Raw genomic sequence first — 24,319 nt, forward strand, 5'->3', positions numbered from 1 at the left:
GATACACAAAGAAGATTGCTTCTAGACATAATATGTTTCTATCATGTCAAACTTTTCCCAACCTAATTCAGTTTGATTTTATCAGGGTGTTAAGTGACTTTTAACTCACTCGGTAATATTGATTCATATTTCTGTATTTTTACAAAATTTATATAAATTATATTTTAAGATTTATGATTCTTGTTTGCCAACCAAAAGTGAAAATTAGTACTGAGTTAAAATGCACTAGAAATGTGAATAAAAAACAACTTTAAAAAAAAAGTTGAATAGTAATGCATCTAGTGTATCTAGGATTTTGAGAATATGGGTGCTGCTCAAGGCAGATTCTGGGGTTCTAAAACATGTGTCCCATTGTTTTTCAAGGAATGTTACTCAATTACTTTGGTTACCTAATGTTTTACACCATTCTTCTTTCATTAGCTTTTCAAAAATTGTTAAATGGAATATGGGAAATGGGTAATTGGTAATTTTTAATTGATATACTTAATACAAATTACACAAATTACAGTATGATTTATACTTGATGTTGTTCCAAAAGGAAGAATAGAAAAAGTATAGAATCACTAAGTTCAGGGTTATTGAGAGCTTGTTTGGGATCCAGGAGTAGAGTGAGCCCCTTTGCCATTATTGTTTTGAATAAATGAAACTCTCTATGTATTTATTTTATTCAAATAAAATAGAATGTTACAGATTGTTTCTTTATTAATAAAAAGTACTTTTAAAGATTTTAGTTTTTGTTAGTCAAAACCTTAATTTATATGGATAGGAACTCCTGTTTTCTCTAGGCCCAGGGAAAAATATATAGCTCCCTCTCCACAACCCTGATTACATTTCTTATTTTCACTAGAAATTATGAATTCAATATAACTAATTTTGATGTGTAATTATCTTTGGTGTGTGCTCTATACTTTTTGAAATGTTTCCAATATTAGTTTAAAATTTTTCTGCTTTTTACCATCTGCCATTGAAGTCATGTGATATGCATTACTATATATTTATTGTTATTTTAAAGTAAAAAAACTGATTGCTTCAGTATCAATGAGGTGCCGCAAACACTATAAACACTACTATTTTTCAATATGCAAGTTACAGTTTTTAAGCATAAACTAAAAAAAAGATGAAGAAAAATAAAAAAATAAATTATCTAATGGACAAATAAGTTGGATTTTTATTAGATTTCTAACAACAAAAGTTGTAAAGTATTTTTATTCAGACTGTCTTGGGTTCTGAAGTTGTGAATGCAAGATTGTATAAACCAGACCAAGCATCTATGTTATACAAACTTTTGACCCACTAGATTATTTTTTAAAAATTGTAAACTTCCACATTCAACATAAACAGTTTGTTAAAAAAATAATTCTTTTGATAAAGCACTTATCATTACTGAATTTGATACAGAAATTGTTATGTTTTGACTTATTTTATGTATACATTTTATATCAGTTCTAATAAGAAAAATGATACAGACTATTTTAGTGTTAGTTGTGTTGCATGCAAGATTTATTTTAATTAATTTCATTTTTAGAGATTTTGAAAAAATTTAATAAGAACATTGATTATTATAAATATTACGTAAGAGTTAATACACGACAATCTTGTTTATATTATATAATGTAAGCAATAAAAATGGTGCTGTCCTTCATTTTTATGTAAACATTTTTGTCAAATTTATAATATCATCTTTAGGTGCATATTACTCCTCAGCATGAAAAAAATAATAATAAAAACACCTTTATAGTTTTCACTCTATTTTACTAAAAACTAAAACAAAATTACTGTAAATAAAATGGTAAAAATGGCAATTTTCAACTACAAATAAATAGTGAAAAAGATTAAGTCTGTCAATATTGACAAAATGATATTCAGCACCAGTAACCAGATATTTTGTAGAATGTTAACAATAATATAATGTTATGTTTAACAACCAAATAATTGACATAATAATAATTTGCAAATATCTTAGCTATTACTATGAGATTAAGAAAATTATATTTTCAATGAAGTGGCAGAAAAATTTTTTACAAGATTCAAAAGTAATATCTGTCATATTTACTGTAAAAATATTCTGTCTTCAGAATATCTGTATTTGCTAATTTTGTCGACTATCTAATTTCTTCTATAAATAATTTTAATTTCAAATGTTTAATTTAGTTTCAAATGATTACTAAAAGCAAACCATTCTAGATATGCTTCCAGTTTTAAGTAGATATGTACTATAAAATTCTCAATTTATAACTTCAATAATTATATTTACTGATAATGTATTTACTATTAAAAAAAGTGGATGTTTATGAATATAATTTAAATATTAAAATGTTTGATAAATAAATCAGTTGAGTTATTAGCTTTCCCAATTTAAATAACATATTTCCTTCACAACAGTAACATTTTCAAAAGAAAAATTGTTGAATACCTTTTGGATATTAAAAATATCATATTTTACAACTTCTTTGGTTATTTCATTTAATTTCTTAAGTATAATTAGATAATTATTGCTTGTTTACTAAGTGCAGAGCTTCTGAAACACAAACTGATACTAATGGAGAGTTCATGTGTCAACATTAATTATTTGCAAGTATAACTGTTTCAAATTTCAGTACAGAAACAGAAATTATCTACATTCTACTTAAAGTGTAGAAGCTTTACTCTAATTAAGCAATAACCTGAGACTAGCTTACGAGATTTAAACAGAAGATTTAGTAACAATATTAAATCAAAACTAGGAAGGTAACACGATCGTTAATATCCTTCTAAGAGATTTGTGAATTAAACAAGTGAGCAGAGATTCTTTTCAACTTCAACATTATTTTTTGATAGTTTCATACCTTTTCTCTATTAATAAATAATTTATCTACTAGGAAATTCAAAATGTTATATAAATTAAGAAATAAATAATTAGTTACCAAATTTGTAACTAATTTTTGAGCTCATCTTCCTATTCTAAAAATACAAGACCATATAATCATTATAAATGCCCATTCTAATGTTTTTGATTTGATACAAAATATTGAGCCAATTATATCTAAAAATGATTTTCGATTTAAAATTTTTACACGTAGAAATTTTAATGTACAAATATCAGAGGATTCCTCTGATATTTGTACATTAGCAAATTAAGTCATTTTTCAATAAATAAATAACAATTTTTATAAAATTTTACAATTGAATTTTATTAGAAACAGAGAGAAAATGTAAAGTATATTAAACACTAAAAGTATTGATAAACATGTTAAGGAATGAAATGTAAAAGTAGCATATGGTTCAAGTCATAAAATGTATTTTCAATTTCTTTTTGTCCTTTAACTATTACATAAAATTATATAATTTATTCATTTATTTTAACATTTCAAATATTTAATAAATTATATCTATAACTATTGTCCCCAATAAAAAAAAATGTCATTGTCTTGAATTATAACTATACGCAACAAAGTGATAAGAATAAATGTATTGAAAAATATTTATGGGCAATTCTAATAGTAAAGATTAACTTCGATAGTAAAGTAAAGTAAATGAGAGAAATTAATTAAATGCATCTTTTAAAATCTGAAAATTTTTTAATATTACTTTATCAAATTAGTATATTATTTACTTTATTAATGTTTCAAAATTATCTGCTTCATATCATATATCAACTTCTTATTAATAAGTTTATTTACCCATTTTTTAATACAATTTAATTACAGAAAAATAAATATAATAACTGAAACTTCATTGATTCTTTATTTTTAAAAGATTTTTATGCGAATAAATTAGCAGAAAATGTTAAAAAAGATTTGACAAATTATAAAGCATGATAGATTTCATTGGATGTCCAAAGCAGAAACTAAAAATCTCTCATTTAACGAAAATTTAAATTTAAGCTTAAATTTTTGATACAAACAAGATATTGCATATTTTACAGATGTTTTGAAACAGTAAATTGATAATCATTTATTTGAAATATTAATATTACATCTACAAAAGGTTTATTAGTAGTTAAGCAGAATAGTTTAGTTTTTTATTTAATTGGTATCAAAATCTTTTGAATAATTTATGCAGACGGTCTAAATTTAATTTTTTACTTATACATTTTCAACTTAATTGGTGCTTTAAATATTCAGTCATTATTCATAAAATTATAAAACCAGAATTGTTATAATGTTTCTGAATTTCCAAGTGTAAAAATGCATATTGATTTTACAGGTTTTCCAAAAATTCTCAAAGAAATAAAGAAATGACACTTGAATATTCTCTACAAACTCTTAATTTTAGCAAAAGCATATTTATTTGGTGACAAAAGAATAGTAGTATATATCAGAATATTTAGTGCAGCCATATAAAGGTATTATAAGACTACATATACATAAGGATTAAAAAAATATATCAGTAGATAGTTCCATTAAATTAATTTTGACAATTTTAAATAATATTTTATTGTAGCTGTATAGACTATAAAAAAAAAATTGAGGTAAAAATCTCAAATGTTTATTATTATTATTATTATACTAAACATTAGAAGAAACATCAAATGAACATTAGGTTATGTTCTTCATCAAGAATGCTATTCCACCAGCAGTTTAATATCAGCAATAATATTAAAAAAAAAGAAGAGATTTGGATGACATTCTATAAGTTTCAATGCTTTTACCGACTACTTTCTATTTAGAGGTATAACGACGGTGTATAACTTCTCTTTCACACACAAGACAAGTCCCGACTGCTTCTCAATTCAACCAGCGGAGGGGAAAGAAGGGGAATAACAACTTATACACTTGACTTGTTGTCGCCGGTGGACAGGCCGCAGGGACTGTCCCCGATCGATAAGAGCAGGAGGGAGGAGTGTGGTGCATGTTCTGTTATCGATCGGATTCCCTTCTTACTTGCTTACCGAAGAGAAGCCGCCATGAATTTGATAGAGCCAGCATTTTGCCTTTTTTTTCCATTTTCGCTCCGATCGCATTTTTTCTTCTTTTACTTTTTTTTCCGGGGTTATTTCTAGAAGGTCGAAAACAGGAAAGACTAGTTTTTTTTTCTTTTATTCCTTTTTTTTCTTCCGAGTCAGAATCATCGTTTCAAAAACGCAAAAGCGTGGATCGAGTCGATAGGTCACGAATAACAGTTTTTTCGAGGAATAAAATAAAAACATAAGACCGTTAAACATGGTTACGACTTGTATACGAAAATTAAAATTGCGTTTTCGAGTTTCGTGCGGTTTTCCCGCTGGTAGAACGACGACGTAATTAAAATTAAAAAAAAGAAATAAATAAATAAAAAAGAAATTTCCGAAAGACAAACGGAACAAAAGAGCTTCGTTTTTATAAATTGTCGGAACCATTAAACGTAATAGTAACACATTTTTATTAACGAAAAACGCATCGAGTGTTTGACGAAACCGATAGGACACTTCCCGTATTTTTGGCACGTAAGTCTAATTAAATTGATTGATGGAGTCGACCCGTCAAAGGCATACGTTAAAAAATTACTAATTATATCTTTTATTCGATGGGAAATACGACAAAAAATATTATATCGAATAGCTTTTGTCATAGTTATAAATCATAAATCATCTCGCATGATCCCGACTCGTGACATAATTAGAATTAACCCCGGCAGATGGCAGGTTGGGTGTCAAGCCAGCTGGCGACGTTCCCGTTCGGCTCGTCGACGTAACCTGACACTAAGCTCATAAAACTTGAAGTGTTGGTGTTAAAAGCGAGTGGTCTGGCACTATTTATACTGACAGCTCGTAGACTCGTTATAATTGTCGACTCTGACCTTAATACGTAAGGCCGATAAATACGAAAAGCCAGAGAATAAGCGGATGAATGGCCAATATCGCACCCGCAACGTTTCCTACGTTAGCAACAATATAAACTAAAATTATATACACATGTATAAATCGCCAAAAAAATTTAGGCTTTGCTTAATTTAAAATTCATTTTGTGTATCTAAATAATACCAAAAATTACGGACGTTAATTAAGGAATGGAATGAATACACTCCCCTCCCCCATAACGGCCTTAAAAAGCCGAAGATTTATATAGGACTTTTTTCTTCTGGAAGGAAATATAAATAAAAGTATACATCTGTCATAACTACGTAGAGAACGAGGCGTCTTATCGCTGGTAAGTTCATCGAGTCGTTGTTCACAGCCACTTGACCCGCAGTTCCTTATCTCGATGTTTAAATGAAGGACAAACAACTTGCTCTTCTCTTTATTAGCACGTCGGCACTTCGAGTGGACTTATCGTTGACGATAGCAAGAAATCTGCGGGAGAGAAATTTTATCCGCCCTTTCCAATAATTGCAGGAGCGACGGCCATCCCCACAACAAACGTTCGTTTCTGATTTTTCAAACCAACAGAAATGGCGTTACTTTAAAAATTTCTCCCCCATTAATTTACCGTAATAAAAAGTTGTTTTGATCTTAATGCTTTTACTAATTTTTCTTAATATCGCAGAATTTTTGTCAAATATTAAAAAAAAAAAAATACAGATAAATAGAGAAATTTATCTTACTTTATCATTTTTACTTTAGAGGTTATGTTTAAAAAAACTGATTCATAAAAAGTAAATATTATGATTATTTTTTCATCTCTTCAAACATTTTTTTTTCTTTTAAAACATTTATTAATAACATTCGTTATATATATAAACAAATATTTAAAATTTTTAATTAATTGTAACTTGCAAATTTTAAAAACTTGCTATTTATTTGTTTATTTTTCCAGTAAAAATTTCATTTAAAAAACTAATTTGAGATAAATAAAGCAATTTTTCTTTCGATATCCCCTTGGCATAATAATAATAGAAAAATACGCGAATAAAGTATACATTCGGCTTGTATACACTTACGTAAAAAATTATACGAAAGTACACTTATTAACAAACTGTAGAAAAAGTATTACATATATATTATAGTTTATATACATTTTCTTTTTACATAAAGGAAACTCGATACGTGTTAGAATTAGCTATTACTACTCGGACGTAACAGGAATATATTATAATTAAGTAGGTATGAAATGAATAGACAGACGCATAAAAAAATGAAATGATAATAAATTATAAGTGCTATCCACTTATTAACGTCAGAAAAAGAGTTGTTTTTAAAATTACAAATTACTACTCTTAACAGCTATTAAATATTAAAAATTCTATCGACGACTTTTAGACAGCGACGAAATTTCGAACGTGATAATACTTCTAATTGAAATTCGATTCGGTTGTTAAAGATTAGTCGAGGCCAAATGCTATTTTTCATTTGGTACGCGCACAAATTCGACAATATATTCGTCAAGAAATTGTCCGTTGAATATCTCATTTTGGCATCCCCAGATAACAAATTTTCGACTCAGTTTTAATTGATAGAGGGGAGGAAAATATATCAATGCGTGTTTTCCTCTTAAAATTTGTCATTTCGGTTATGAGTAAATATATTTAAGTAATAATAATTTAATATTGAAAAGGAGAGATTTCTTACTTTTATGCGCTGTAGTTTCGAACACATCCAACTCTGCGTCAGTACCCTGAAAGGAAAATAACAATTTGAATTTTTTTTTAAAATAGAGTTATATCAAAATTTACTTTCATTTCTAAAAAATAATGTAAGTAATTAAACTTTAATTATATTATTACGTAATTAAGTCGGCGTGTGATTTATTTCTTTACAAATCTTCATACATAAATTTAAATTAAGATGTATCCTAATTTAATAATTACTGCAATTGTTTCCAATTTTTTTAAAATACAGACAACAGGATTTGTTTTACAAGAGAATAATAATACTTATTTTTTATATTCGAGATAGATGGAATATATATATATATATATATATATATATATTATTGAAACAGATCATTCTCCTCTTTACGACCTCACGTTTTGCAACTCCAGCTTTCACTACTGGAATTTTTAATTATGACCATATATGAAATGCATTTTTCTCTTTGTTATTTCTTTATTGTATTACACAATTAAAACTTAAAATTTTGAAGAACTTAATTTATCACATTATTTAAAGGAAAGGTGACGGATCGCTTTACGACGATTTTCCAAAAATCTACCAAGTCATAAAACCGAGAATCTGTCTTTTTATTTTTTTTTTATTTTTAAATCTCATTTATAAATTTATATGTAAAGCTAATTATTAACAATATGGCCTTTTTTAAACGAAAGTATTACAACATAATTAAGACGGAAGAAATATCTCAGTCATGGTTATATTCCGTGTCAAAAGTAATCAAAAATACGCCTACCGAAGTCAAGTTTCTGAAATGGAATAGTTTATAACCTCATCTGTTACAACATACGAAATATTTCGTTATCATTTCATTTTATTATATATATAGTTACAAAAGAACGATTTATTTCGTATATTTAATTACAGTTAGAGAAGAGAATAATAAATTTATTGTATTTAATATTACAGTAATGTATTTATTACTGCATTACTATAGTAATTAAATACTTTAATAGTTAACAGTATCTATTGAATATAAACCATTCATATAAGAATGCAACAAAATTTACTTTAAAGAAAATAATATACGAGAGAGTTTTCAAATTATTTAAGTAGAAAATTTATTGTTAATAATAAACACCAAATAAAAACTGACGTTTTTACTAATTTACTTCCTCCAAATGCTTTATTGTAGTAATAAGCTTAGTTCTTTCTAGACAAACCAAGATTTCCAATAGTAAAAACACTGCCTTACGAAAACAATTTCTACAGTATATTAATAATCACGCACTCGGTTAAATGAAGAAATAAAAATATTCTAGAAAAATATAATCTAGATTACATTACAAGACAAAGGGCACGTTCTATAATTAACTTCTTATACGCGGATGATAAATGCGATTTTATGAATGAACGAGCGATTTCGGTACAGACTTATATAACTTAAACGTGACGTCAGCACAATTTATCACTTTGATAAATTATAAGCAAAGATTACGATTGTATTACATAATGGTAATCAAATCTGTGAATATGTATATTATAAAACTTTTACTCGCTTCCTTTACTAAATTTACTAGTAATTCGATTATTATCGCTATTCGTAAAAACGTCCTAGTACTTTCTTACCGCTTACATAAAGTAAGAAGAAAAATAAGTTTAGAGTCGAGACAGTCAACCGAGAACGACATAGATAAATATTATGTTTACTCACTAATAAAGACGACAGTGTGACAGAGATATTTTCGGCACTCGTCTCAAACTGACTACTTTACTTACGTCACCTCACGACGGCTATAAAATCGTGTCTGAAAATCCTTATCGCATTGGAAACATTCCTAACCAATTCGAACATTGGATATCTCCGCCGGGTAATATTTTACGATCATTTAATTTATTTATTTATTGTTATACATATCCTCTGTCAAGAAAAATATTTTCGTACCGAATAATAAAAATTCCCATAAAGTTTTATTTCGATCGGAGCGGTCGCAGATTTATCATTCGATGGAAAATTATTATTATTCACACACAGGGTTTCGGACTGAGTAGACAGAGCCCATTATTGAATTAAGCTGCAGAAAAATCTTCCACGCGTTCGATTTATATGAAATATGTTTAATTTTCTGATGGACGAAACTAAAGAAGCGTGTCTCTCTGGAGAAAATACGCCCCGGTATACCAACCTAGCGCGCACTGTTCTTTTAAGTTGAAGTACTTTTGGCTTTGTCCCCACCTGTACAATCTACATCTATCCTAATCGGGAGAATGTAATTCGCCGTTTAGTTTTCCGGAGAAGACTAAAAATAAGTAAATACAAATTCGCAAAAAAAAACAACATACTCACTTGTTCAGTCTAAACGACGTTAAAAAGCGACCGACATAGGAATACCAAGGCAGAAAAACATCTCGATTATTAATTACTTGGCAACAGAGAGAGATAGCTACGGAAATTGTTGGTAAAACGGGAATTTGCGAAAATATTTCTTCCATTAATAAAACTCTACACAAAATCATATTCGTCGACTACTTTTTAAATGCATTTTCTCTCGGACCCGGCACTGAAGCGAAATTTTTCGTCACCACTCGGACAACGTACGGTACATTTGGGTGGAACGTGGCGTCGAAAGGAATTAATCGCGTAATATATCCATTAAGAAAGCGAAACGTCTCGTTCTTCGAACCGAATGCCTTTAATAACCGCGATTTATGCAGCCGAACGCAATTCGGCTTTCCAACGTAATGCCGAAAGACGGGAGGAGAAAGCGGAGCGGTCGTCAAGGCAACGAACGTGACCGAGTGAGTGCGACAGTCGGGAGGTGACAAGCGACGATCCCACAGGGGATAGAGCGAGTGACAAGCGAGACGTCTGGTAATCCCATACGTTCGGTCGCCGGGGACTCGTTAGCGAAATCGTTTCCCCCTCTAATGTGATCCGGCGGTAATGAAGACGTATGGACCACCTTTTCCTACGGCGTGGCTGACGTCATCGGAGGTTAGAGGTCGTCCGGTCCTAACCGACGACGACGTACCGACGTCGGGGGAGTCGTTTCCGGCGGGACTCTTATTAATTCCTGGCGGCGCATGCGTCCCGACGTCGTGCCTCTATTCCGTCAGGCATTATTTGCTAAGTGTTAATGCAGATTGCCGAGTGCCGCGAGGTTTTGAACAACACTCTCGGGAACGATCTATTATTGGAACTGCAAAGCAAATCCGTGCCTCTGCCGGCTAAACGCATGAAGTGTGAAAAAAAAATCGCCCAGGGAGATGGCGGAGATGCCACCGACCGTAATCGTCCGCCTGGATGGCTACTCGCTAACGTTCGGACGTTGCTCGAAGCTGGATGCATCCAGCAATTTTCTAAACTACCGCCGACGGCAACAAAGATGGCCGACCGACCATTTTACAAAATTTCCTTCTTTTTCCCCCATCTTCCTCTTAAAAAATCGTTTAATTCGATAAAGCAATTGCCAAAGCGGCAAGAGCGTCAAAAAAGAAATTCTATGGTCGAGGATTCCGGCTGCCTTCACAGATTTAATGGCTTCGTCTCGTAAGAACGGATTAAAATGTATAGAAATATACGCATAAATTAGATGAAATAAACCAAATAATTTATTAAATAAAAGCACTCTCCGAAAGGTAATTATAAAATCGAAAATTCCTCCTTGTTTACGACAAAATTCTTAATATTTTTAAGACATTCGGACAATTTCGACCGATAAGATCGCTCGAAATTCTAGACTCCATGCAAAAAAAAAAAAAAAAATATGTGATTAATAAATATAAATAAGTAAATAAAAAAACCCGATTTCTTATCGCGCGATCGAATATTTATTTTGTCTGGAAGTAAATTTGTCACAAAATATTAATACAAAGACCAAATATTTACCGTAAATAGTAAAAATTTAATATTTATTTATTCGAGTAGAATATATTTAACTATTCGACTCGAAACACGTTTCTAGTTAAAATTTTACGACGACGAAACAAACGTTTATGTATTAAATATCAATTTTGTAGAAAATTATTTCAATTATGTTATATATACACATAATTAATTTTAAAAGTTGTGGATAATATTCGATTGTATACACAGTATTTTTTATTTATTTATTTCAAATGAAATATCCTAATGAGTGGCGGAGTCATATCTCGTATTACCGACAATTTTTAAAATTAATCTTAGATTTTTGATAGAATTATGCAATTCGATATGTTTTTATTTACTTTTTCTTCTATTATCCCATTAAACTACTTTAACACATTCGTTTCGAATGTCTAATTACGATAATGAATAAAATTTATTGACATTAGGTTAATCTTTTAATTTGAAAAAAACCAGTTTTTTTAGCAATATAAATACACAAGTTTTTGCAAGTTTCGATCTTTTCTATTTTTTTTTTTTTTTCGGTATTTTAATTAAGCGTATACAGTTACAGTCCTTACAAGATTTTGTTAATTTGTGAGAGAAAACCAAATCTTTATCGATAACTCAATGTAATATTACTGTCAAGCTGTTTTAAAAACTAGGAAAAAAATTCCAGCAACGAGTTGCTTAACTTTCCCGGTATTATTTAAAATTTTAGGGCGCCATTTGTTATAGTTTATTATTAAATTTTTTAAAATATTTTTAATTATTATAAAATGGCAAAAAGCTTAATTGTTGAGGGTAGAAATGGTTTTATATTTAAAAAAAAGAAAAAAAATGCAATAACGAGTAAAATCGTCATTAAGTCCGATTCAACTGGGGATACACACGACCCCTTTTATCTCCGCACTCCCTCAACTTTTAATTACCAAAATTTAATAGCATCAATCCCCCTGCAAAATTTTAGAGGTTTTAAGTCAACAAAAAGCACAGTTATTAAGCTAAGAGTGGACAAAATCGTGTCAAACACACTAACATCCATACAGGAAAAAAACCCGATTTTTTTGGCATTTCTCGACGTTTCAAAGTCCCGAGTCCAAAAATGTAAAAATCTTGGGGAGGTTATTCTTTGACCTATCGCCATACTTTTCCTATGTTATATACAATAGAGTCAGGAAAGTAATTACAGTATATTCGTAGTTTGAAAGTATATAGGCTATAGTTGCAAACAGAGCATACTGAATTGATATAAAATTTGTCATTATAGTCAAAAACTGGACGACGACTGCCTTTTTAAACAAAGTTTAAATATAGATTTTGAATTTTATACAGTTTCTGTATCTAGACGAGGTCGTACAGGGAATAAAGTACTAAAGAACGCATCTGTTGTCTCGTAGCCATCCTTTATCAAAAAATATTAATAGAACATGGACAGAATTCGGATCTCCTATTATATTTATCCAGAATATTTTTACGATATGCTTAAATGCCGAAAAAACTAGAGACGATAAAATCCATCCTGTGTTGTTTCGGTAAATACTGCTACAACTGAATGTAAATCACCTCGTCCAAGGTCTATATATCTAATACAGGTACTCGTACAATAGTCTGAACGTCTATTTTAGGACGCAATTTATAACTCCCGTTTCTTCTGTTTCAAATATTTATATAATCCGTCACAGGTTTCGTTTCTTCTATAGTTAATATCTTTCTTAAAATATAAATATCGTAGATATTTTCGTTTTTAGTAATCTCAGATATATTCTAACGAAGTCGTCGCAAATGTAAAATATTTTATTTTTACTAATTAATAGAAAAAAAATTCGGTGAAAATAATTACTTCTATTCATTTTATATCGACTTTTCTTCATTTTATAAACTGCAAACAGTAGTTAAACGAAGTAAAAGTCAATGTTTTCGGACGAATTTTAGAATTACAGTCGAACAACTGTTTAAACATTTTTTCCACTTTCTTAAATGCTGGAGTGCAAAGTTTTTTCATAATTTATATAGGATAAACCGTTCGCCCTATTTGTCCATTTTATTTGTGTTACATGTTTACGATACTTCCTATTCTTTCATGGCGTGCAGCTTACAATATAGACTACCAACTTAAATTCAGTTAACGTGGTAGTTCTTCAATTAAACGGTTACATAATTCAAGATAAGTATGCAACTAAAGAATCTTTTGATCTTCAATTAATGTCAATATATTTAACAAACAGTAGCAACTTTTTTCCGGCATTTTTAATTCTCCAGGTTTTAGAAGTAAAAAAAATCGATCGCACGATCTTCATTACACAAGGACAAACTAATATTTTCCATTTTAATGAAATAAGCAATCAATCATATAAAGTTTGTAGGGGAAAAATCAAGGCCATAAACCTATAGGTCAAATTTTTTTCATGTTTTTATTTCGTTCTGTTTATATACGTAAACATCTGTGCGTACAATATTTTTATGTTTATATTGCGCTTTTTTTCGCGGAGTAATCGCTATCAAATCTCTCAACCAAAGCTAAAAATATTTACATTTCAAAGAATTTAAATAAATTATCGTGCTTTCGTGTAATATACGTCATCCCGCAATGTTCTTTAATTTGGAAGAATAACTTACCAATAGTTTTTAACGGCTTCGAAACTAGCAAATTTCGAGTGTCTTCTCGTCGGTGGATCAGCGTATTTAATTTTATACATATTTTTTTAATTACTGTATTAACTACTTAAGGTTGTAATTAAATGTAATTCTATCCGTCTGCCATTTTACAACTGGATGTCAAACAATATGATAGATGCCAGGAAGGATAATGTTACAGTTCGTTTACAGAATCAGTCCAGACGGTCACCATCAACGAACACCAAAGAAAACAACACGTTGCTTCGAAAGAATATACTACTATTGCGTCATACGTCTTTTATAAACAAACTAAACCGTATATCAAATAACAAATATTTTACAAATGGCGTGAGATTTCGTCCGTTTACAAACGGCCTAGGCCTTATGTATACAAAAGCAGATCTTTTCGTACACATACAAGGCCTGTCGCACCAATCGAGCACGGCGATTGTTTTTCATTTCTTTTAATAATAATTTAACAATAAAATTCAATTTTTGAACGTACGAAAATTAAAAAAAAAACAAAAAACCTAATTTCCAGGATAAAATTTCATCAGTTATTTTTTTTAAAAACTAGTTTTTTTTTATATGATAAATTTTTATTTAAAAAATATTCAATTTAAAAAAATAAATTACCTCAGTTTTAATTCGTGTCGTAGACACCGTATAGAATAATCCCGTTTGATATTATACAGAACGAAAGCGAAATTATAAAAGGAGAGAAGGAAAATATTCAGTCCATTCCTTCTTCCGTTCGAAACGAAGTGAAGGAGAGGAGAAAGGCAAAAATTCGATCTAAATGATGATCGAAGTAACGAATAATCCGTCACTCGGATCACATATAGTATCGCGCCCACCACCGTTTCGAATTTAACAACTTTTTTTTGTTGACCTATATTGTTACGTTGTAAAAGTTTAAATTAAACTTTTTATTAACAAGTTCGATGTTATTGTCGGTTACTAATAAGTAGAAAAGAAAACAAAATATTTTATTTACAAGTTTTGCACGTCTAAACAATTTAATTCATAACAAGATATGCACACACTGATGAGTTACAGTATAATATTTTCCGAACAAGTGCCTAATGTCGAAAAGAATATCGAACGTTTTTATACGGTAAATTTTATTCTTTATTTAGATTTCTAATTATTATTTTTATCATAATATTAACATAAATAAACACAAGAATATAATATAAGACAATGAATACAGTTTACCAGTCTTTATTTTAATATTTAAATTTTAAATCAACGAATGGTAAAGTAAATTAATTAAAACATAAGAATTTATATAATATTCGTCGGATGCATTACTATTATACTGTATACTTTAGTTATAAGTAGACTGTATATTATTATACTTTATTTTATTCTTATATAATATTTAGTAACTTGAAATTTTACTTTATAACCTCTCATATTTTTGTAAAATATTAATAAAATTCTCATAAGACATATCGATTGCATTTTATAATACTTATAAACTTGCAAATTTTATCGAAGTTACGTACATCACGTCGACGATAAAAATATATTTACTGTATTTCAAAACTCCGGAACACTTTAGTTATTTACGATTAAAACGAAAGGAAATATTTTAAATCCTGGAATAAATTTTCAAATCGAAGCGATATCGACATACTCGTTACTTGCCAAGAAAAATTTTTGTCTTATAAAATTATCGTCAATTATTACTATCCTGTTACCCCACCAATTTCTAACAGGTGTTGACATAAAGTCGAAATTGGAAAGTTAATGAATCATCGTAATTGTTTCAACTAAAGATATCATTTATAACCTACGCTTTTTCATGCTGCCTGTGGCAGTCTGCGTGATACCACGCCTTAGAACCACAGAAAAAGAAGGGCAAAAAAAAGGAAAAAAAAAATGAAACACAGTACATAGAGTGGGAGCGGTTTTCCTGCTTCGTGTTTATAATCGAGATAAGAAGTTGTACTGTCCACTTAGTAATCAGTGATAATGGTGATTGATGAAAGTCGTCTCGTCTCTTTCTTATCGCCTCATCCGACTAAATAGAGGGTTTAGTAGTACAGCGGTTCGCGTGTGAACCCGAGGCCCGAAGGTGTTCGTGATGTTATCTCTACCCGGAGCTAGGTGTCAGGGCATCGGCGTGCCTCAAACCCACGTAACCTTTCGAATTTTAGGAAAAACACGAGCAAAAAGGATTGATACGAGAAGTATTTTTTGCATTTATAAAGGCAACTAACAGTGGGTCGACGGAGTAATTAAAAATAAAAGAAAGCATTACACCAACAGAAAAAAAAGCTGATAAATATTAGGTATATAGGCCTACGCAGGCATTTCCTCTAGGAATAGCAAGTTCAAAACATTGGGAAAAGTTAAAGAAGAATAGGCCTATAATATACACACACGTACTATATATATAGGCCCTATATCCTGCATTTAAACACGGCGAACACAACTTACACCCAACGACGTTCGCAACTTTAATTAATGTAAATTTTTACTGCAAATTCGACGTATCATAATTTAGGCGACAGACAAAATTTAAATAGATTTTTGTTTCTTTTTTAAAATGTAGTCGTAACTTCTAGGCAGATGTAATTCAAATTTATAACATAAATAACAATCTTTTATGAAAGAAACGTAATTTTTCAATAAAGAAAAAAAAGCGGAGCAATAAAAATTTTATAGCTTTTTCGAAAGGAAATAAAAAATTTTATGCGTATTTTTAAAAACGAAGATAAAATCTATTTAATCAGACATTTTAAAATTGATAATTCGAAAATTATTAGAAATGCAATTTACCGAAGGAAAAATCTATTAAACAGGAAACATTAAAGGGAAAAAATTTTTAGACAATAAAAAACGAAGGGACGAAAAGAGTATTTAGGAATTATTAATCTTGGAACATAGCAACAATCAGACGTCGGGTGGACGTAAGCGATCACTTTCGACAGGAGAGGAAATGAAACAACACAAATATGCACGCACGCACGGAAAACCAGAAAAACCGGTCGTATCACGTTACGGCAGAGTAATGACAGGGTTGCTGCCGTACCGGGGAACGGTAATAAATTGCCACGGCAGTCGTGGAGGGAATTGGTACCCTCCCTCTCTAAACGAATTACACCGACGTTTACAACATCTCTTATCATCACGCGAGATCGCCATTTCTTATAGACGGGCGCCCGGGCGACCTTGGAAGGGGGGAAGGAAACCTCCCCGGTTTCTTCACGAATCATTACCGAGGCAACGCCCAACCTCGAAACAATTAGGAATCTAATGGGAAGGACGGACGCCACCGCACACTTCACTCGCTCCGTAACCAATCTCGGACGCATTACGGACCGAAAGCGCCGAAAACGACCGAGAGGGAAGTCAGAGAGGTCGAGGACTACGACGCAGGCCAAACGGAAAACAAAAACGTAAACGGAAGGCGTTAACGCACGCTCGGTGGCACACAAGTGCCCATTACTAATCACTTAGTTACGCCCCGTCGACCAGATAAGAGTAATTAACAGGAGTGAGGACGATCCGGCATTCGACCGCCTCGGCCGGTTAACTTCTTCGATTGTTCTCCATTGGCAAGAAGCTTCCCGCAATTTCCACGGTGGAAAATTTCGAATAACCGTTCGGACGAACAATTAACGGTCGATCCGCACTTTATTCCGTTCCGCTTCTCTCCCCCCTCGACTAAAATTGTAGCTTCCGAGACGGGGTCCACGTTTGATCCGGTAATGACGAATATCTCACACTGTCCGTTAGTCATTAGCTAAGAGATAATGACACGCTAGAAGTCCTGTAAATGCTACTGTGTACAATGGAGCAAAATAATTTGATCGCGTCGGATACCCGCAGACGTCGCACGCTCTAATGACTGGGTGCGGATTGACGAATGGATGGTTGCCGTGACTAGGGCAGGGCGCGTGACCTACCAGGCATCACTCTTGCTAGTCACGTGTCGCTCTATTCCCTACGGCTGACTGAAAGAGAAAGCGGGATGCCGGGCCGAACATTTTACCGGCTAAAATAAAAAGGTTAAGTTGAACGATAATATAATCTGCTAAAAATGTAACGCATACTTTTCTACTTTTTAAATTCGAATTTTATAGCGTTTAAACTTAAATTAGATCTACTTTACGACGGTTGTTTCACCCCTCCTCGCTCTGTTTTTATTTTTTTATTTTAATAAAACAGGAATGGCTGAAAGGAATGTTATATAATGCATTAATGTTACGTGCATCAATTATACAATATGCACTGCTCACGATTACAGTTACTTGTTTTTTAAAAAAGGGAATTAAAAATTAAACTGTATGAAACTAAATTAAACTATAAAAAATAAATTCTTAATTTTTTATAGCATAAGTATGTAAATATATTTTAAATTTTCCGTTAAAATTTTGATTTATATGCATTAAATATATGCATAAATTATGCATAGCTATTAAAGTTTTTACGAACGAAGCAGGAATAAATTAATCTTTAGAGCAGTACTTTCGCTAGAAAAATTAGCGAAAATACTGGAGCGACGGTTGAAACAGACTGGGAACAGAAATCTGTCCGGACAAATTGCTATGCGATTAAGACTGGTTAAGATTACTCTTTTTATTATTATTATTAGGTTAAACGCAAAGAATAAACACTTTTACATTAGAATCAGCGAAAAAAAATAATGAAATTTACGAGTACTTATAATTATAAATCAAACAATACCTTTGGCTCATAACTTGACTTATTTAATTGAACCACTGGAGAGCTTTTAGTAATAAGACCGAACTTGGAAAGAGTTCGAACGAAATAAGACAAGAGAACGAAAAATATCCATTAGTGTTTCGCTGAAATTCACTAGTGATAAGAAAACAAAAATTGTTTGCCTACATCAAATACAATTGCAGAACTTAAGAGGAAGCATAATGATTTACTTACCCAAATTACACGATTTTATTAATATACACGTCGTGCGTATAATTCGTCCTTATGAAAATAGCGCTTTGATTTATCGCCGTACATTGATTGCCCATAAAAGATAATAGATAGTTTTCCATTAGTTTTCGTGTCCAATAATAAACGAATATATTTTTCAAGGTCGAAACCTTCGCATCAAAACGATGGTCGTATTTCATTTTACGAACCAAATTGAATGTATCTACAGAAATTTTTCTCCATCAAACTACAATAAAAATGAAAATCTGGCTTGATAAAGTTATCAAATGATGATTATTTTTAAGCATTGTTCGAGATAAATTTTATTATCCGAAATAATTATTTTGTCGTGACGTCGTGCGAGATAATAAATCGTCCGACGTTGGAAAGAAAGCGCCCAGTCCAATAAAACGCATTAAAAATGTCCAAACCGTCCATAAAATCTGCAAAACCGGATTTTTAGCTTTCCTGCAGTTCTTTAAATATACGATGGATATATTCCCGAATTTCGAGTTTTGCGATTAGTTATTCGAATGCCATTCCAAGAAATAACATTATTTACAGTACGAATTTCGTTTTACACGAAACTATATTTAAATATCTCGAATAATTTTAACTCTAGTAACGTGCATAAGCATCGAAATTTTCTTATTTCAAAATTACGCAAGAACGAGAAAGGAGATACAACTGGCATTTTATTATTATTAATGAAGTTATTGCCTTATATCAATGTATCGATTTGATTTTTGTGGAACACGGAATACGCTTTTCGTGATGTTAGATAGCCTGTAAAATTTGAACGAATGACATATTTTAACAGGAAACGGATATTTTAGTTGGATGAATTTGTTACTTTTATAGTAATAAGGATTTCTGAATATAGGGTAGATGAGTTATATTATTTTTTCGCATGGATGAAGTATTGCCATTATCTGATTCATCAAACGTAGACGATTTGGCGAAATTGACGTTTCGAAGAATTGGACGAGACAAGAGTTTGAAGACCCCGAGGAAGTTCTAGAATTATCGAGTACGGGCGTAGGACATATTAAAATAAAAATAGCATCTGTATATAAGAATACCTTTGTTGAGAGGATCTCGGGATATTTAAATCAAATACGGATATTGAATAAGGTCATAGCATTAGTACAGCTGACTCGAATTATATCACAATAGTTGACGCCATTGACGCTCTACTTTTCCAACAGCAGAAATTTTTCCATTAGTAGACTTGACTTTAATTAACACGCATTATATCAATAAGTTGTAACAGATCGATAAAAACTGGCTTTATTAAAACCAAATGAGTTATAGGATCAGTAGACCGAGATTAAAATCCTAGCGATAATCTAATTATAATTTCAAGATAATGATTTCTCTAGCTAGTCTATCGCATTAAATTTTAAAATATTCTATAATCGTTAGAAAGAAATAAATATTAATTAGGTAAGATTGTTAATCATCGTTAAATTCTTTAAAGAATATTTTATATTTTCTATTTTGAACGCGGAAAATAAACATCTGTTTTATGCGAAATTCTAAACGAAAACGTTAAACGAATTGATCTCTTCTAGAAAAGGAGACCATAAAAATGCAATACAAAAGAAATATTAAAGAATGTCGAGATTTATAAGTCCGTAATTGTTAAGACGATGCATTTTTATTCTGGATATAACGTGTACGTCATTTACAATGTTAAGCGAACCAATGTCATTGGAAACGATTAATGGTCGAAGACGACGAAATAAAAAGCGAGCCGACTATATGTATATAGACTTAATAAAAAAAAGAACTCGGGTTAATTTACGTATCCAGTTGATCTGAAATTAAGTAGAAAGGAAAATGATTGATAATAAACCTTCTTAATAATGGTGGAAACAAAGATCTCGTAAGTAACATTAAGAGAAATCTAGCGTGATTTTGATTAAACCGAAAGCACGCTACTATAAAAAAAGCGAGTAAATCAAATCAATGGAGTCGAGTTGCGATTCAGAACAGTTAGACTCAATGGAATTGGCCCGTTAAGAGAATATCAGTTGAAGATGAAGACAAATTTCCCCGGTGGGAAATACGGGACGTCATTAAGACGATAGCTGGGTGCATCAGGTGTCCCCGGAGCGCTATATCAGGGATTTGTGACCGTAAATCCGTTCGGAGAGATACTAGATACCCAAAGACGGCAGTTTACAACCTTATCGTGCATAACGTTAATTAAACGTAATGATTTGGTCTGCCTTGTTAACACGCGATTGTTCCAATAAATCTCCCACCGCAATCGATAAATTTTGTCACGTTTTTTATGACATTATCGGTAAGTTGCAATTCGTTCGTGTGATTGAAGAAGTGAGATTTTTAAACATTACAATAAAATAATTTCCACTTTAAAGACTCAACTCCTGCACAATACTGAGGGAAAAAGTGTTTAGTGTATTTAAACTTTTAGCACTTGGCCCCTAAAAAAATTCTTTTACTGTATTTTGGTTAAAAATTGTAAATTAGAATGCATACTTTATTTATTTTTCAGGGAAAAAGCAAGAGTTTAAAAGTCATTTACAATTAAAATATTCTACATGAATACCTAAAAAAAAGCTGCTTAGCTATAGAAAAAAAACCTAATAGTATGTTTAATTAAATAAATTCTTATTCAAGAGCTGGAGACTACTTAGAGGTTACCTGTAGCCTACTGAAGGTAGTTTAGAACATTCACTATCCTCTGGTCGATTGCAACTTACATATATAAGACGCAAGTCGATTTTTGAACCCTTCTTTTTTGAGCAAAAGTTGTCTTGTATGCCGTCAAATACAGTACTTTCGAATTAGTCAGGAAAAAAGCTAAGGATTAATAATAATAATTTTGTGAAAATAGTGTTAATACAGGCATATAAGTCTGCTACCAGCTTTATAGTCTAAAGTTTTACTTATGTATACTTTCTCGATATGATTTTTCCTTTTTTTAAAATAGTTATAACAGTTTCATTTACAGAATATTGAGAGAAATCAAACTAAGTTCTTCCTACAATAACATGTCAAATGAAAATTTATGTTCCTTTGCACAAAAAAGTTGAAAGTTTTTTATTTCTGATCTCACCAATTTTATTATTTCAATTATTAAATTTTTGTCTCGCTTCATAGCCATAATCATTAATTTTATAAATATAATCAATTTAATCTCATCATTTAACAACTTGTTTTAGCCAGTAATTAGACATTTAAAAGATAATCTTTCGTTATAAAACAGCAATTCAAATTATACATATATATATACTGGTATTTTTATTATCTTGTCTTATAAATTTCGACTAATTCGAGCAAGCTTGAGCAATGGAGAGGTACAAACAAACAAACAAAATATATATATATATATATATATAAACTTAAACGTTTAAGCATACTTCTGAAGCATTCGGTCGTGGTTGGAATAACAAACCACCTTTATAGACAAATCTAATTATTATTGTAAACACGAAATCATCTTTTCATAATTAAACATTCGTTGCTTTAATAAACAAGCGCATGAAACGAGTGGAACGAAACATAAAAGAAAGCCTTATCCGACAATTTAAACTTCGATCTCACAGATTTATCGTTTTAACAGATTTGAAAGACAAAAACTATGTAAAAACCCGTAACATTTGTAGTAAAACAATTAATAAACGTAATTACACGAATGAATTAACAATGTAACTATTTCTTCTTATACGTCCCTCGATTATGAAAAATGAACACGTTATATATAAGCCTATATATATAACACAGACAAAGATACTAACGTACATACATACGTATTAATATACTACTAAGTATACAGATTACAGACTAAATGTCAAATTATGCGATTGTTAAAAGCAAACACGGTGAAGATATTGAAAGAAATAATAATAATAAAGCGTGATAGGGCAAAGTGAAATGATATTGTATAAATGCGAATAAGCTGATACATCGGCTGCCTAACATTACTAATCTGTCTTCATTAAAATACGATTTCATCTTAGTCAATGTCTTCGTAGATAACAAATACGCAAACAGACATGACATCAACCATTAGCCTACCTAAAACCGGATAACCTTAACATCTATGATAACTCTGACATTGTTTTATTATTATTCAAATTTTCGGTTAAACAACAAACGTTTTCAGCCAAATCTGTTGGCCATCATCAGGTTAAACAAATTCGAATGCGAATGCAAACATAAAATGGAACAAAAAATTTAAATACAAATAAATAAAATAACGGATAAAAAATATACATATAAGAAAGTAAAAATTAAATATAAATAACAAAAATATATAAAAAAATATGTATAGGTTAAATAATAAACTACACGAAACTCTAATAAATGCAAGAAGTGCATTTATCAATAAAATTATATGAAATTCTGACATATACAAGATATGCAGTGATAACAAAATCAAGGCATTAAATTAAGAGGTATCAAACCTCTTAATTAAATATTTCCATGCCGAAGGCAACCCTTCAGCATCCCTGGCATTAATGCAGGCATTATGTAATCTGCTCTTAAATATTTCAATTTTTTCGGCGCAAAGCGCTAAAGTCGGTGAGTGTACAGGTTTAATGATGTCTGCTTCACCCCACTTGACTACCGAGCCTTCAACCTGTGCCATCTGAGATAGAATTGTGGCGTTAGATCTTTTGCTGATGTTGTATTTGTGCTCCCTCAATCTAATCCCTAAGCTTCTATTAGTAACTCCAATGTAGTTTTTATTAATGCCTAGTTCTTGGTTTTCATAAGGAATTTTGTACACTCCAGCCATTCTTTCTTTATCAATACGGTCTTTGTCGTTCCTTAATAATTTGTACAAGTTGGGAGCCCTCTTGAAAATTAACTTGGTATTTTTGCGGGCTGAGATTTCCTTCATGATAGCTTCTTTCTTTCTGTCATACGTGAACTTTGTGAATTTGCGGAAATCCCCTCCTTGAGCTTTTGTTTTGTTATTCTTGTAGTTTTTGATTAGTGTGGTTAACATATCCGCCCTGTACCCTAGAGTTCTAGCGATATGCGATATCCTGTAGATTTCTTTTTGTCTATCAACCACACTACTGCAGTAGAGAAAAGCCCTGCGAACAAGGGCACGGAAAGCAGCCATTTTGTATTGGTAAGGATCATTCGAACGCGATGGAATGTACAAAGGGCTATGCGTTGGTTTTACGTACACTTTAGTAATCAAATGTCCTTCCTTGAATTCGATGTCAATGTCTAAAAAATGTATCCGTGAGGAACACGTCTGTTCAATCTTTAGCATGAGGCCGTCATCGTTGTTGTTGATTCTATTAATAAATTCCTCGATTTTCCGGTCATTCTTCCATATTACAAGGACATCGTCCACGTATCTTTTAAAATACATAATGTCATTTATGAAGCCACAAATAACACTCTTTTCTAACCTTCTCAATACAAGTTCACACAACAATCCTGACATAGGACTTCCCATTGGGACTCCCCTTTTTTGTTTGTATTGA

General features: G+C 31.0%; 1 protein-coding gene across 3 annotated transcripts in view; it reads right to left on the reverse strand.

Annotated features, from left to right (window-relative positions):
* Window positions 1-24,319, reverse strand: part of tay (tay bridge) — a 494,398-nt gene that overhangs the window by 101,910 nt on the left and 368,169 nt on the right. For all 3 annotated transcript variants that reach the window (XM_067276200.1, XM_067276199.1, XM_067276198.1), the window contains one exon: window positions 7,466-7,511. In XM_067276200.1, coding sequence (XP_067132301.1) covers window positions 7,466-7,511 — 46 coding nt within the window. The remainder of the gene's footprint in view (window positions 1-7,465; window positions 7,512-24,319) is intronic.

This window comes from Centruroides vittatus, unplaced genomic scaffold (assembly GCF_030686945.1).
Source record: "Centruroides vittatus isolate TY-2023 unplaced genomic scaffold, ASM3068694v2 contig_680, whole genome shotgun sequence".
Classification (NCBI taxonomy): Eukaryota; Metazoa; Arthropoda; class Arachnida; order Scorpiones; family Buthidae; genus Centruroides; species Centruroides vittatus.